General features: G+C 47.9%; 1 protein-coding gene across 1 annotated transcript in view; it reads left to right on the top strand.

The window, feature by feature from the left end:
- Positions 1-773: 773 nt before the first annotated feature.
- The window catches only part of LOC143990067 (ALK tyrosine kinase receptor-like), a gene marked incomplete at its 3' end in the record, with an annotated part of 272016 nt that continues 255074 nt past the window's right edge, over positions 774-17715 (top strand). The window contains 2 exon segments of the mRNA XM_077490277.1: positions 774-2116; positions 2119-2361. Coding sequence (XP_077346403.1) covers positions 1648-2116; positions 2119-2361 — 712 coding nt within the window.

Raw genomic sequence — 17715 nt, 5'->3', positions numbered from 1 at the left:
ATCCTCTGCTCCTCTCTCCTTCCTCTGCTCCTCTCTCCCTCTCTCCACCCTCTGCTCCTCTCTCCATCCTCTGCTCCTCTCTCCATCCTCTGCTCCTCTCTCCATCCTCTGCTCCTCTGTCCATCCTCTGCTCCTCTCTCCACCCTCTGCTCCTCTCTCCACCCTCTGCTCCTCTCTCCATCCTCTGCTCCCCTCTCCATCCTCTGCTCCCCTCTCCATCCTCTGCTCCCCTCTCCATCCTCTGCTCCTCTCTCCTTCCTCTCACCCTCTCCTTCCTCTGCTCCCCTCTCCACCCTCTGCTCCCCTCTCCATCCTCTGCTCCTCTCTCCATCCTCTGCTCCTCTCTCCTTCCTCTGCTCCCCTCTCCACCCTCTGCTCCCCTCTCCACCCTCTGCTCCCCTCTCCACCCTCTGCTCCCCTCTCCACCCTCTGCTCCCCTCTCCACCCTCTGCTCCTCTCTCTCCTTCCTCTGCTCCTCTCTCTCCTTCCTCTGCTCCTCTCTCTCCTTCCTCTGCTCCTCTCTCTCCTTCCTCTGCTCCTCTCTCTCCTTCCTCTGCTCCTCTCTCTCCTTCCTCTGCTCCTCTCTCTCCTTCCTCTGCTCCTCTCTCTCCTTCCTCTGCTCCTCTCTTCCTTCCTCTGCTCCTCTCTCTCCTTCCTCTGCTCCTCTCTCTCCATCCTCTGCTCCTCTCTCTCCATCCTCTGCTCCTCTCTCTCCATCCTCTGCTCCTCTCTCTCCATCCTCTGCTCCTCTCTCTCCATCCTCTGCTCCTCTCTCTCCATCCTCTGCTCCTCTCTCTCCATCCTCTGCTCCTCTCTCTCCATCCTCTGCTCCTCTCTCTCCATCCTCTGCTCCTCTCTCTCCATCCTCTGCTCCTCTCTCTCCATCCTCTGCTCCTCTCTCTCCATCCTCTGCTCCTCTCTCCTTCCTCTGCTCCTCTCTCCATCCTTTGCTTCTCTGCATATAACTTCTGATTGGAGGATTAGTTCAGACTGACACCATCTGTGTGCTGAAGAGAAATCCAGCTGCAGAGCTGATCTTATCCACAGGGTGGCGCTCACAGCACACCATCCAGCACTGGGGAAGACCCAGGAATCCTGAATCTTTCAGAAAAGCGGAGAGGCAGCGAAGTGTCTGCTATTCCAGAGAAGGCAGGAGGACATTGCATGGTGTGTGAGGGACTGGAGGGATGTGAGGACCCCTTGATGGTTGGAGGAGTTCCATCTTCTTTTATATCTCAGGAGGACATTGCATGGTGTCTAAGGGACCCTGGAAGTATCTGAGGGACCCCCTGATGGTTGGAGGAGTCCTATCTTATTCTATATTTCAGGAGTACTTTGCATGGTGTCTAAGGGACCCTGGAAGTATCTGAGGACCCCCTTTGATGGTTGGAGGAGTCCTATCTTCCTCTACATCTCCTCTGAGGAGGACATTACATGGTGTGTGAGGGACCCTGGAGGGCTCTGAGGACCATTGCATGGTGTGTGAGGGACCCTGGAGGGATCTGAGGACCATTGCATGGTGTGTGAGGGACCCTGGAGTGATCTGAGGCACATTGCATGGTGTGTAAGGGACCCTGGAGGGATCTGAGGACCATTGCATGGTGTGTAAGGGACCCTGGAGGGATCTGAGGACCATCTGATGGTTGGATGAGTCTTATCTTCTTCTACAGCTCAGGAGGACCAAGAGCAGGTTGGTGGAGGATGGCCAGGCTGGGGCTCCAGGGAGGTCTCTTCTGGCTCCTCTGGTTGGGTTCAATGGACATCTGCAGGTCTATGGAGAGGCTCCAATCTGCTCCAATCTCCAGCTTCACCAGGCTGAGGAGGAAGAACCTGGCTGTGGACTTTGTCCTCCCTGCAGCTCTCAGGAACTCCTTGAGGGACCTTCTGGGTCTCTTCCCTTCAGGGACTTCCAGCAGCAGCAACTTCCAGGCGAGCTCCAGCCTGGTCCTGGACTGTGGACCTCTGCTGGACTCCCTGATCCCTACTGCTCATCCCTATGGAGAGGTGAAGAAGGAGCCGCTCTCCAAGGTGCTGAAGGCTGGGACTCTGAAGACTCTTCGCAGGTCCAAGCAGCTACTTCTGGAGGTCGGGGAGTCCCTGGTAAGGGAAGGTTGTGGGGAGACTGGGAGAGGAGCAATGAGGGGGGACAAGGTGTGGGGGGTCCCCCATATTCAGTGCTAAAGAGAAGGCTGGAGGTCAACCTGACTGAGCTGTTCAGCTGGTGGCTGGAGACCAAGGAGGGGAGGCTGAGGATCAGACTGATGCCACAGAGGTCTTCCGCTTATCCTGGAAGAGAAGAGAACCTGTCAGCTGCCCTGGGAGCCTCCCAACCCAGACTCAACTTCCAGATCCTCAGGAAGGGTGAGTGCCATTAACTTACCTCTATATAAAGACTTACCTCCATACAATGTACCCCCACTTACAATGCCTCCCCCTCTATACAATGTCATCACTTGCCTTTATACAACAACTTACCTCCATAGAATTCCATCATTACCTCTATACTATGCCATGTCTTGCCTCTATAGAATGTACCCCTACATACAATGCCCCCCTCTATACAATGTCATGACTTACCTCTATACAATGCCATAAATTACCTCTATATAATGACTTGCCCCCAAACAATGTCCCCCTCCATACAATGTCCCCCATATGTCCTTATTGTATCACTTATCTACAACATTTATAAAGCGTTGTGAAGGGTCACCATACATTGTACAGAGATTGTATGGTCAGATTGTACAATCATCTTCAACTATGTAATCAGAGGACCTATCTAATCTCTCCAATCAATGTGTGTCCAATCACACAGACTCTTATACTACATGCTTGTTGGGAGATCCAAAGGAGATTGTATGATCAGATTGTAAGGTGTGTGGGGCACTTGTGTCAGTATGGAAGCCATAAGCATCCAGGCAACCGGCATTTTATAATCAGGCGATTATCGGGGAAGATCTACTTCTAGTAATATGACTGAAAAACTTGTTGTGCAATCAGTGTAGGGGGCAAAAATTCCAAACAATTCATCAATCCAGGAAATATTCCTATACATGGTATACGGGAGAGACCTTCCTATACATGGTATACGGGGGAGACCTTCCTATACATGGTATACGGGGAGACCTTCCTATACATGGTATACGGGGGAGACCTTCCTATACATGGTATACGGGGGAGACCTTCCTATACATGGTATACAGGGAGACCTTCCTATACAGGGGAGACCTTCCTATACATGGTATACGGGGGAAACCTTCCTATACATGGTATACGGGGGAGACCTTCCTATACATGGTATACGGTGGAGACCTTCCTATACATGGTATACGGGGGAGACCTTCCTATATATGGTATACGGGAGAGACCTTCCTATACATGGTATACGGGGGAGACCTTCCTATACATGGTATACGGGGGAGACCTTCCTATACATGGTATACGGGGGAGACCTTCCTATACATGGTATACGGGGGAGACCTTCCTATACATGGTATACGGGGGAGACCTTCCTATACATGGTATACAGGGAGACCTTCCTATACAGGGGAGACCTTCCTATACATGGTATACGGGGGAAACCTTCCTATACATGGTATACGGGGGAGACCTTCCTATACATGGTATACGGGGGAGACCTTCCTATACATGGTATACGGTGGAGACCTTCCTATACATGGTATACGGGGGAGACCTTCCTATACATGGTATACGGGGGAGACCTTCCTATACATGGTATACGGGGAGACCTTCCTATACATGGTATACAGGGAGACCTTCCTATACAGGGGAGACCTTCCTATACATGGTATACGGGGGAAACCTTCCTATACATGGTATACGGGGGAGACCTTCCTATACCATGGTATACGGGGGAGACCTTCCTATACATGGTATACGGGGGAGACCTTCCTATACATGGTATACGGGGGAGACCTTCCTATACATTGTATACGGGGGAGACCTTCCTATACATGGTATACGGGGGAGACCTTCCTATACATTGTATACGGGAGACCTTCCTATACATTGTATATGGGGGAGACCTTCCTATACATTGTATATGGGGGAGACCTTCCTATACATGGTATATGGGGGAGACCTTCCTATACATGGTATATGGGGGAGTCCTTCCTATACATGGTATACGGGGAGACCTTCCTATACAGGGGAGACCTTCCTATACATGGTATACGGGGAGACCTTCCTATACATGGTATACGGGGAGACCTTCCCATACATTGTATATGGGGGAGACCTTCCTATACATTGTATATGGGGGAGACCTTCCTATACGGGGGAGACCTTCCTATACATGGTATAAGGGGGAGACCTTCCTATACATGGTATACGGGGGACCTTCCTATACATGATATACGGGGAGACCTTCCTATACATGGTATACAGGGAGACCTTCCTATACATGGTATACGGGAGAGACCTTCCTATACATGGTATACGGGGGAGACCTTCCTATACATGGTATACGGGGGAGACCTTCCTATACATGGTATACAGGGAGACCTTCCTATACAGGGGAGACCTTCCTATACATGGTATACGGGGGAAACCTTCCTATACATGGTATACGGGGGAGACCTTCCTATACATGGTATACGGGGGAGACCTTCCTATACATGGTATACGGGGGAGACCTTCCTATACATGGTATACGGGGAGACCTTCCTATACATGGTATACGGGGGAGACCTTCCTATACATGGTATACGGGGGAGACCTTCCTATACATGGTATACGGGGGAGACCTTCCTATACATGGTATACGGGGAGACCTTCCTATACATGGTAATACGGGGGAGACCTTCCTATACATTGTATACGGGAGACCTTCCTATACATTGTATACGGGAGACCTTCCTATACATTGTATATGGGGGAGACCTTCCTATACATGGTATATGGGGGAGACCTTCCTATACATGGTATATGGGGGAGTCCTTCCTATACATGGTATACGGGGAGACCTTCCTATACAGGGGAGACCTTCCTATACATGGTATACGGGGAGACCTTCCTATACATGGTATACGGGGAGACCTTCCCATACATTGTATATGGGGGAGACCTTCCTATACATTGTATATGGGGGAGACCTTCCTATACGGGGGAGACCTTCCTATACATGGTATAAGGGGGAGACCTTCCTATACATGGTATACAGGGGACCTTCCTATACATGATATACGGGGTAGACCTTCCTATACATGGTATACAGGGAGACCTTCCTATACATGGTATACGGGGGAGACCTTCCTATACTTGGTATACGGGGGAGACCTTCCCATACATTGTATATGGGGGAGACCTTCCTATACGTTGTATATGGGGGAGACCTTCCTATACATTGTATATGGGGGAGACCTTCCTATACATGGTATACGGGGGAGACCTTCCTATACATGGTATAAGGGGGAGACCTTCCTATACATGGTATACGGGGGACCTTCCTATACATGATATACGGGGGAGACCTTCCTATACATGGTATACAGGGAGACCTTCCTATACATGGTATACGGGGGAGACCTTCCTATACTTGGTATACGGGGGAGACCTTCCCATACATTGTATATGGGGGAGACCTTCCTATACGTTGTATATGGGGGAGACCTTCCTATACATTGTATATGGGGGAGACCTTCCTATACATGGTATACGGGGGAGACCTTCCTATACATGGTATAAGGGGGAGACCTTCCTATACATGGTATACGGGGGACCTTCCTATACATGATATACGGGGGAGACCTTCCTATACATGGTATACAGGGAGACCTTCCTATACATGGTATACGGGGGAGACCTTCCTATACATGGTATACGGGGGAGACCTTCCTATACTTGGTATACGGGGGAGACCTTCCTATACTTGGTATACGGGGGAGACCTTCCTATACATGGTATACGGGGGAGACCTTCCTATACATGGTATACGGGGGAGACCTTCCTATACATGGTATACGGTGGAGACCTTCCTATACATGGTATACGGGGGAGACCTTCCTATACATGGTATACGGGGGAGACCTTCCTATACATGGTATACGGGGGAGACCTTCCTATACATGGTATACGGGGGAGACCTTCCTATACATGGTATACGGTGGAGACCTTCCTATATATGGTATACAGGGAGACCTTCCTATACATGGTATACGGGGGAGACCTTCCTATACATGGTATACAGGAGACCTTCCTATATATGGTATACGGGGGAGACCTTCCTATACATGGTATACGGGGGAGACCTTCCTATATATGGTATACGGGGGAGACCTTCCTATACATGGTATACGGGGGAGACCTTCCTATACATGGTATACGGGGGAGACCTTCCTATATGATCCAGGAAAGTCACTTAAAAAAAGAAGAAGAAGAGAAGATCGATTTTGGGCAGAGAGTTCATAGAAAGGTGTGAGTGGGGATAGCGCAATCTACATCTTGATGTACTTCTAGGTCAGCAAATAGTTCCGGAGATCTGTCCAATCCGGAGGGATAAAGAAGTAATATTGGGGTAATAGTGGTGGGGTGGTAATATTTGGGTGAATGTTGTGGTTTATAGTTGGTGTAGTTGTTGTGCCATGTGGGGGCGCTCTGACACAGCATGATGAATAAAATTATAATTGTACTTTTAAGAGTCACTTCATTGCGTCCCCTATGGAGCTTAAAGTTGACCATACATGATACAATGAGATGTAGTGTGTGGTCAGTAAGGATCTGTATATCACTCCCACCATCTGACAGATGATGAGTGATGTACTCTTCCCATCCAGAGGTTACACAGTGTGTGTAACATGGAGGAGTTCCTCCAGGGGGCGCTTTCTACAAGAGGATTTGCTATGGCTAAGATACAATCAGCGTTAACCCGTCATTGCTGTGTGTGATAGAAAAACGTGTAATAGATGATGTGATACATTGTAACAGTATAGAGGCCATTCATTTCTGAGTTCCCTCTCCCCCATGACCATTAACATGGAACCCCCCACCCCATGGCCATCAATATGGAGTTTTCCCCACCCCATGGCCATCAATATGGAGTTTTCCCCACCCCATGGCCATCAATATGGAGTTCTCCCCACCCCATGGCCATCAATATGGAGTTCTCCCCACCCCATGGCCATCAATATGGAGTTTTCCCCACCCCATGGCCATCAATATGGAGTTTTCCCCACCCCATGGCCATCAATATGGAGTTCTCCCCAGCCCATGGCCATCAATATGGAGTTCTCCCCAGCCCATGGCCATCAATATGGAGTTTTCCCCACCCCATGGCCATCAATATGGAGTTTTCCCCACCCCATGGCCATCAATATGGAGTTTTCCCCACCCCATGGCCATCAATATGGAGTTTTCCCCACCCCATGGCCATCAATATGGAGTTTTCCCCACCCCATGGCCATCAATATGGAGTTTTCCCCACCCCATGGCCATCAATATGGAGTTCTCCCCAGCCCATGGCCATCAATATGGAGTTGTCCACTACCAGTCGCCATTAATATGGAGCACCCCCCCTTCCCTAATGGCCATTAATAAGAAGTTCCCCCCCACCTATGGCTGTTTACATGGAATTGCCCCCAACCTGTGACCATTGATATGAAGCTCCTGTCAGCCCATGGCTATCGATATGGATTTGCCTCCCTCCACCATGGCCATTAATATGGAGTTGCCCCCCCTCCCCTCATGGCTATTAATATGGAGTTGCCCCCTCTTTCCTTCATGGCCATTAATATAGAGTTGCCCCCTCCTTCCCTCATGGCCATTAATATGGAGTTGCCCCCTCCTCCCCTCATGGCTATTAATATGGAGTTGCCCCCTCCTCCCCTCATGGCCATCAATATGGAGTTGCCCCCTCCTCCCCTCATGGCCATTAATATGGAGTTGCCCCCTCCTCCCCTCATGGCTATTAATATGGAGTTGCCCCCTCCTTCCCTCATGGCTATTAATATGGAGTTGCCCCCTCCTCCCTTCATGGCCATTAATATGGAGTTGCCCCCTCCTCCCCTCATGGCCATCAATATTGAGTTGCCCCCTCCTCCCCTCATGGCCATCAATATTGAGTTGCCCCCTCCTCCCCTCATGGCCATTAATATGGAGTTGCCCCCTCCTCCCCTCATGGCCATTAATATGGAGTTGCCCCCTCCTCCCCTCATGGCCATTAATATGGAGTTGCCCCCTCCTCCCCTCATGGCCATCAATATTGAGTTGCCCCCTCCTCCCCTCATGGCCATTAATATGGAGTTGCCTCCTCCTCCCCTCATGACCATCAATATGGAGTTTTCCCCACCCCATGGCCATCAATATGGAGTTTTCCCCAGCCCATGGCCATCAATATGGAGTTCTCCCCAGCCCATGGCCATCAATATGGAGTTGTCCACTACCAGTCGCCATTAATATGGAGCACCCCCCCTTCCCTAATGGCCATTAATAAGAAGTTCCCCCCACCTATGGCTGTTTACATGGAATTGCCCCCAACCTGTGACCATTGATATGAAGCTCCTGTCAGCCCATGGCTATCGATATGGATTTGCCCCCCTCCCCTCATGGCTATTAATATGGAGTTGCCCCCTCCTCCCTTCATGGTCATTAATATGGAGTTGCCCCCTCCTTCCTTCATGGCCATTAATATGGAGTTGCCCCCTCCTCCCCTCATGGCCATTAATATGGAGTTGCCCCCTCCTCCCCTCATGGCTATTAATATGGAGTTGCCCCCTCCTCCCCTCATGGCCATTAATATGGAGTTGCCCCCTCCTCCCCTCATGGCTATTAATATGGAGTTGCCCCCTCCTCCCCTCATGGCTATTAATATGGAGTTGCTCCCTCCTCCCCTCATGGCCATCAATATGGAGTTGCCCCCTCCTCCCCTCATGGCCATTAATATGGAGTTGCCTCCTCCTCCCCTCATGACCATTAATATGGAGTTGCCCCCTCCTCCCCTCATGGCCATTAATATGGAGTTGCCCCCTCCTCCCCTCATGGCCATTAATATGGAGTTGCCCCCTCCTCCCCTCATGGCCATTAATATGGAGTTGCCCCCTCCTCCCCTCATGGCTATTAATATGGAGTTGCCCCCTCCTCCCCTCATGGCCATTAATATGGAGTTGCCCCCTCCTCCCCTCATGGTCATTAATATGGAGTTGCCCCCTCCTCCCCTCATGGCCATTAATATGGAGTTGCCCCCTCCTCCCTTCATGGTCATTAATATGGAGTTGCCCCCTCCTCCCCTCGTGGCTATTAATATGGAGTTGCCCCCTCCTCCCCCCATGGCCATTAATATGGAGTTGCCCCCTCCTCCCCTCGTGGCTATTAATATGGAGTTGCCCCCTCCTCCCCCCATGGCCATTAATATGGAGTTGCCCCCTCCTCCCCTCATTGCCATTAATATGGAGTTGCCCCCTCCTCCCCTCATGGTCATTAATATGGAGTTGCCCCCTCCTCCCCTCATGGCCATTAATATGGAGTTGCCCCCTCCTCCCCTCATGGTCATTAATATGGAGTTGCCCCCTCCTCCCCTCATGGTCATTAATATGGAGTTGCCCCCTCCTCCCCTCATGGTCAATAATATGGAGTTGCCCCCTCCTCCCCTCATGGTCATTAATATGGAGTTGCCCCCTCCTCCCCTCATGGTCATTAATATGGAGTTGCCCCCTCCTCCCCTCATGGTCATTAATATGGAGTTGCCCCCTCCTCCCCTCATGGCTATTAATATGGAGTTGCCCCTTCCTCCCCTCATGGCCATCAATATGGAGTTGCCCCTTCCTCCCCTCATGGCCATCAATATGGAGTTGCCCCTTCCTCCCCTCATGGCCATCAATATGGAGTTGCCCCCTCCTCCCCTCATGGCTTTTAATATGTAGTTTCCCCCTCCTTCCCTCATGGCCATCAATATGGAGTTGCCCCCTCCTCCCCTCATGGCCATTAATATGGAGTTACCCCCTTCCCTAATGGAGTATATATTCCTTTTGGCTTTGCCATCCTACACCCTTCTGGGAAGACTTTCCACAAGATGTTGGATAGTGTCAGTGGGAATTTGTGCCCATTTGTGAGGTCAGGTGCTGATGTTGGATGAGAAGACCTGGTTCACCATCATTGTTTCAATTCATCCCAACAGTGTTCAGTAGGGATCATGAGGTCAGGACTCTGTGCAGGACACTGCAGTTCCTCCACACTAAACTGGTCACACCATGTCTTTATGGAGCCGGTCCTCCTTTGTGACTCTAACATCCTCCACTCTCCCAGGAAGACTTTCCACTAGATTTTGGTCAGTCATGGGGGAACAGAAAAGGGTCTTCACCAAACTCTTACCACAAGGTTGGGAGAGCACAATTGTCTCCAATGTCTTTGTATGATGGAGGATTACCGGCACCCTTCACTGGAGACCCCTGAACTCCTTCATTGGGAGGGATGTCCATAGCTGGTGTCTCCAGTGAAGGGTCCCGGTCATCCTCCATCATACAAAGACATTGGAGACAATTGTGCTCTCCCAACCTTGTGGTAAGAGTTTGGTGAAGACCCTTTTGTGCTCGGCTCGCACATCTCCGGAGTGACTCCGGTGTGACTTCTGGTCTGTTTGAAGTCCGAATTCATCCAAAAATTCAGGCTGAAAACGGTGAATGCCTTCTGAGACATTCTTAATACTTAAGACTAGAGTATTTTCCAATAATGACTTGAGGTTTAGAGGGACAGCTAAAAGTGGGATCTTAGCAGAGACGCACCGGACCCCCGCTGTGAGCCGCTCCGTTCCTCGCTGTGAACCCGGCCTAAATGTTTGTATAAAATTATTCCTCTAAATACCTTATTTCAGTTTTGTTTCTGGCCGATCACGTGTCCTCCGGCCGCTCTCCTCCCCCGATCTAAGAGCTACAGTGGGAGGGGCCAAGATCCCCCTGTGACATCAGCCTAGGAGGTCCCCGCCCATTGCAGAGTAAATCAGGTGGTGCCGGGTGGAAGACTAGAGACGGGCGAAAATCTCCCTTTTTATACCGCGCTGATTTCTTATTTTGTAACACTGCTTATTGCTGTCGCTGCTCCTTTAAGGGTTCCTACATCTCCCGACAACGGGATAGGAGTGGTCCCATTAGTCCCCCCCACCCCCCAAGAGCCTCATAGATGACATCTCTGCCTTGGTCCTTGTACTGCTTTCCATGACCAGCTCCATAGGTGGACTCCTACCAGACTATATATACAGATCCCTCTCTCCCAAGATGCCCCACACTGGCTGGGGCAGGGCTGACACCTCCACACTATAGTACACCACACTCATTACTATGGGGACCCCTAGTGGCTACCTAGGTACTTACACCACCTACTCTACACTACACTACACTATCCCTAACTATGCTACACTCCATACCCTACAGTTCAGGGGTGTATGTACAGAAGTCATCAGTGCGACCCAGCCCTATGCTCCAGGGGGCTCATGCAGCCCTCCTCGCCTGGATAGGGGGGCAGCGGCATGTAGAGGAACCAATCCCTCCATGTAGCTGCTGAATGCCCACTTCTCCTCTTTCCCTCCCACAGATATTCAGAGGTCATTGGTTCCTCTACATGCCTCACCCGCTGCCTCCCTTGTCCTAATGAATAGAATTCAGTGAACCGCAGTACCAACCCCGAGTCTTTTTTTTTTCTTCTTCTTCTATTCATTCATAGCTGAGGCGTAGTAAGCTGTGTTTACTATGCTTCAGTTTGTGAATGAGCAGGAAGCTCTGCACAGAGCTATTCCTGTTCATTCATTCTGTGCAGCTGAGGCTGATGAATCTGTCCTCAGTCCCTTTCTCTGTCTCAAAAGTGAGACATAAGGGGTCTTTGTTAGACCTCCTGAAAGCCCCCCAATGGAGGTCCTAACAAATATGTAAAAAGTAATAAAAAAGTTAATTGTAAAAAACAAAAGATAAAATAAAATGCTAAAAAAAAATAATAAATAAAGCAACAAAAATAGAAAAAAAATGACTGACACCAGTGGCGGAACTACCAGGGCCGCAAAGGTTGCATTTGCGACTGGGCTCTGGCATTCCGCCACCATGGGGGGGGGGGGAGACCTCAAGGGGGCAAGAAGGTGGTCCTCTGGATTCATTCTGTGCAGCTGAGGCTGATGAATCTGTCCTCAGTCTCTTTCTCTGTCTCAAAAGTGAGACATAAGGGGTCTGTGTTAGACCTCCAGAAAGCTCCCCAATGGAGGTCCTAACAAATATGCAAAAAGTAATAAAAAATGTAATTGTAAAAAACAAAAGATAAAATAAAATGCTAAAAAAAAATAAAGCAACAAAAATAGAAAAAAACGACTGACACCAGTGGCGGAACTACCAGGGCCGCAAAGGTTGCATTTGCGACGGGGCTCTGGCATTCCGCCACCATGGGGGGGGGGGGGGAGACCTCAAGGGGGCAAGAAGGTGGTCCTCTGGATTCATTCTGTGTAGCTGAGGCTGATGAATCTGTCCTCAGTCTCTTTCTCTGTCTCAAAAGTGAGACATAAGGGGTCTGTGTTAGACCTCCAGAAAGCTCCCCAATGGAGGTCCTAACAAATATGCAAAAAGTAATAAAAAATGTATTTGTAAAAAACAAAAGATAAAATAAAATGCTAAAAAAAAATAAAGCAACAAAAATAGAAAAAAACGACTGACACCAGTGGCGGAACTACCAGGGCCGCAAAAAGTTTGCATTTGAGACTGGGCTCTGGCATTCCGCCACCATGTGGGGGGGGAGACCTCAAGGGGGCAGGAAGGTGGCCCTCTGGGGGACCATAATAAAGGGTTCTGGGATCAGTGGGAAGGTCCCTAGTTGGGGGCCAGTGGGGCCCCTCGTGGTTTCTTTCACCAGGGCCCTGAAGGTTCTAGTTACGCTTCTGGGTCCAACCTTACAGAAAACAATCTAAGCTTCTATGTATTCTCCTTGGAGGTGGGATGATAAATGACGGTTGATGGAACAGAGCTGAATATTTGTCCTGTAAAGGAAATAGTAACTCTTTGTATGAAATAATAAAACCTCCGTAGATGCCAAGTATGGGGAACGATTTCCAGGGGAAGACCCGGCTCTCCTCGGGATAAGACTGTCCCATCCTCCACACACACAGTGCAGTACAATCAGGTGGCAGTCGGGTCAGGAGGAAGTGATCTGCTGATTATTGGAATTGATAATAACGATTGATCCCGGAGGTGTCATTGGTAATAAGTGAACTGCCAGACCTTCTGCTGTGTCTGCAAACAGAGGACCTGTAACTGGCCGAGGAGAAGAACTGGGTGTCGTTGTCCACAATCGGCTCCCCGTACAATCCTCCATTGGGACAGTAAATTCACTTCATTTATTTACAAAGTACAGAAGTGCGGGGGATGGTGGCGGTCGTTGTACATGTTTTACCGATATCTGCTCACTACATATGGAGGACATGTCAGCCCACCTCGTGTCCTCCATGAGATGAGGACATTGTAAGGCCTTTTCCAGAATTGTCTCACTTTTATCGACTTTCGTGGAATAAAATTCCATAAAAGTATAAAAACAAATTCCAAAATTTTTCTGTTTGTTTTCTCCATTTTTACTTTTTATTTTGTCTTTTTGACTTTGTATTCAATTGATCTCCTTCTTCTTTAATGGATTCCAGATAGGAAATTCTCATTCTTACCTAATTTCATATTGTTTAACGATAAAATGTGCAGAAACCTTTTACTTTTTCATTGATGTTTTAGAACTGTTTTTTTTTTTGTTTTGTTTTTTAGCCCTTTCATGACTAATGCCGGCCCATACACGGTTCGAATTTAGAAAGAATTTTCTTTCAAAAATCGTATCTAAGAATTTTCGTATGAATTTCGCACCATTAGTGGGGCTGCAGCAATAGCCGATTTTCGTGCGGAAAAAAAATTTGAGGAATCGGACATGTTGGAAATTTTTAGAAAAACGAACGATTTTCTAATCAATGGCGGGAGAATCGTGCGAGAAACGTAAGAAAATGTACGGAGATAAAAGAAAATGTACGGAGATAAAAGAAAATGTACGGAGATAAAAGAAAATGTACGGAGAGAAAAGAAGATTCCCAGCCAAGAAAATTATTTTCTGTAGCAACATGAGGTGAAATTGAAGGCTCGGTCGGCCGAATTTCGAAAATCAATGGTGGCGTCATCGGATCACAAAAAAAACGAATTTTCTGATTTTGAAAAGAAAATTTGTTCGAAATTCGACCATGTATGGCCTGTATAAGCCTATTTTTGGCATTTGGTGTTAAAATCCATATTTTTTGCTACAAAATTACTTGGCACCCCTAAACATTATATATATATATAATATTTTTAGCGCAGACTCTAGAGAATAAAACGGCGATTGTTGCACGGTATTTGCACAGCGGTGTATTAAACGCAACTTTTTGGGGAAAACGAAACAGTAAAATGAGCCCAATTTTTTAGCATAATGTGAAATATAATGTTACGCCGAGTAAATAGATACCAAACATGTCACACTTTATAATCGCACGCACTTGTGGATTGACGACAAAGTACGGTACCTAAAAATCTCAATAGGCGACGCTTGAAATTTGTTTTACGGTTACCAGGTTAGAGTTACAGAGGAGGTCTAGTGCTAGAATTATTGCTCTCGCTCTGACGATCGCGTGATACCTCACATGTATAATTTGAACACCGTTTACATATGCGGGCGCGACTTCCGTATGCGTTTTCTTTGCTTCACAAGCTCGCGGGGACGGCGGGCGGTTTAAAAAAATTTTTTTTATTAATTTTAAAATTAATAAATTGTTTTTTAAAAAAAGTGATCACTTTTATTGCTGTCACAAGGAATGTAAACATCCCTTGTGACAGTAATAGGTGGTGACAGGTCCTCTTTATGGAGGGATCGGGGTCTAAAAGACCCCCCACCCCTCCTTTAAACTTCAATGTATTCAGATCACCGAAAACAGTGATTCTGAATACCGGATATTTTTTTTTAAACTGGCGCCATTGGCAGCCGAGTAAACGGGAATTGACGTCATGACGTCGCTTCCGTGTTTACTATTAGGACACTGGAATGACGCCGATTACGGCGTCATTCCAGTTCCTCCCCAGCAGCCGGAGGCGTCAGACGTGGAATCGGTGCTCCTGATCGAGCGGGAGCACCGGTAACAGCGGCGGGAGGGGGGGACGTCCCCTCCCGCTCCTCCAGCATAACAGCCGCTTCGGTTGTTATGGCTGGATAGCCAATCATCCACTGTAAAAAACGGTACCTTGATGATGCCTGCAGGTGCGGGCATCATCCCGGTATAACCCCCCAGAAGCCGAGTACGCACATCTGCGTACGCTCGGCGGGAAGGGGTTAACAGATGAAAAATCTGGCTCATTATTGTGGGCTCCAAAACACACCTCAATAGAAATATACAAACTGATACAAAGCACGAGGTCGGGGGGGTCCGCGACCTGTAGATCACAATCTACTAGACACGTGCAATTCATTTAGCTCCGAATTAGTTTTTTTTAACAAATTTTGACAAATTCGTTAATGCCGAAATTTACACATTTTCCGAAACTTCGAATTTTCGGAAATTTGAATATTCGAAAATTTCATGAATTTTAAAAATTCTAAAATGTGGCAATTTGAAAATCCAAGAAAAAGAATGAAAATCAGAAAATTCAAAAATCTGAAATAATGACTTACTAATAATAAAGATTAAATGATAGATATTGGAATTTCCTTTTCAAATTTGGCTGTTTATGAACACAAGGAGTACGAATTTATCCGAAGTGACGAATGATCTGAAATAACGAACAGCCAAATTTGAAAGGAAATTCCAATACCTATAATTTAATCGTTGGTTATTACCGTATTTATCGGGGTATAACACGCACCCCAAGTTTAGGAGGGCATTTTAAGGAAAAAAGTTTTAGGAGGGAAGTTTAAGGAAAAAAAAAAACTTACATTTAAATGCCCGTCAATGCAGCCTTATCAGTGTGCATCTGCAGCCTTGTCCATCATTGCAGAATGATCAGTGTCATTTGCAGCTTGGCCAGCGCCGTTTGCAGCCTTGCCCATGTTTAAATTTCCCGCTGCCGAGACAGACCGAGCCGACTTGCTATAACATAGCTTGTTATGGTGAATACGGTAAAAACTGACAGACAGCGGGAGCTGTTATTAGGCCAACAAGGTCAGCCTGTTATGGTGAATACGGTAAAAACTGACAGACAGCGGGAGGAGCTGTTATTAGGCCAGCAAGGTCAGCCTGTTATGGTGAATACGGTAAAAACTGACAGACAGCGGGAGCTGTTATTAGGCCAACAAGGTCGGCCTGTTATGGTGAATACGGTAAGCGGAGCCGAGCCGAGTACACAGTACAGTCGGCTCGGTCTTTTTCGGCAGCGCTCGCTAGAGAAACAGCAGGGAGGCGGGACTACGAGCGGAGCCGAGCAAGTCGGCTTGGTATTTTTCGGCCGCGCTCTGTATTTTTGACTCGCAGACAGTGGGGATCGGCGTATAACACGCACCCACGACTTTCCCCCCCCCCCGATTTTAAGGGGGAAAAAGTGCGTGTTATACGCCGATAAATACGGTATTTCGAATTTTACTGATTTTTCTTTCTTGTTTTCAGATTTTCAAATTTTAGAATTTCCTGAAATCCGGAAATTAGAATTTTCGAAAAAAAGCAATAAAACGAAAACTAAAAAAAAAAAAATGTTTTTGTCCAGTACACATGTCTACAATCTACCCATAGATCACAGACGGGTGACTGGTGGATCACGGGCTTGCTGACCCGTCATTCCAGAGAATCGGAGTGCACTGCTTGTAAATTTGGATCTGTAGTAGGGAGAAAGAGTCACATAACCCGATGCCTCCTCTGTAGTGCCGGTGTCTTGTCATATAACGTCCTCCATCGGATAGTGTCCACTGTGTAGTGTGCATGCGCAGTACACAGCAACACAGATTCCGAAAATTGCCAAGGATGAACGGCGCCTGCGCGGTGAGTCCAGGTTCTATCCCCACCATCCAAGTGGACATAGAGTAGGAATAAAAAAGAGCCGAGCGCAGCGAGGCGGAGCCCGAAGCGTAGCGAGCGAAGCTCGCCCGCGAGGGGCCCTCTACTATTCACAACCCTATGTCCGCTTGGATGGTGGGGCTACCACCTCCACTCACGGTGCAGGCGCCGTTCAGCTTCTGAGATTTTCCGAAGCTTCGTCTGCTCCGTACTGCGCATGCGCAGTACGGCGCGGACACTATATGATGGCAGGACACTATATGGCACAACACCGGCTTCTGTCCCATGCGGAGTGATAACAACTGCGCTCCGCCTCTTACCCCAGCTAGCGGTCTATGGAGCGGTGCCAGAAGCAGGAAAGAAGAGATCTTCAGGTCAGTGTGAAGCAATACACTGGGCATGATAGTATAGGGCTGCTGTGTTGCGGCTTTCCTGCGGGTTTTAAAGTGTGTGATACTGCGATACTAAGGTGAAGAAACCTAAAAGAAAAAAAAAAAGACAAATCAAATATATCTGCTGCAAATAAAATCTGTGAGATACACACACCAAACAAAACAATGGAAAAATTAATTAGCTGCGCTGAAAAATTAGAAATATGTGATAACAACTAAAAGACAGAATTCAGAGAGTCGTGGTTAATTATTCTTACTCTGAATGGTGTGAGGTTATCAGTGGTGTACCCCAAGGTTCAGTGCTGGGACCCTTACTTTTTAATATCTTTATAAATGATATTGGGTCTGGGATCAAAAGTACCATTT

The sequence above is a fragment of the Lithobates pipiens genome, unplaced genomic scaffold (genome assembly GCF_037356315.1).
Source record: "Lithobates pipiens isolate NorthernLeopardFrog02 unplaced genomic scaffold, aLitPip1_a1.2 Scaffold_18, whole genome shotgun sequence".
NCBI classification, from domain to species: Eukaryota; Metazoa; Chordata; class Amphibia; order Anura; family Ranidae; genus Lithobates; species Lithobates pipiens.
This window is presented reverse-complemented; position numbering and strand designations above follow the sequence as displayed.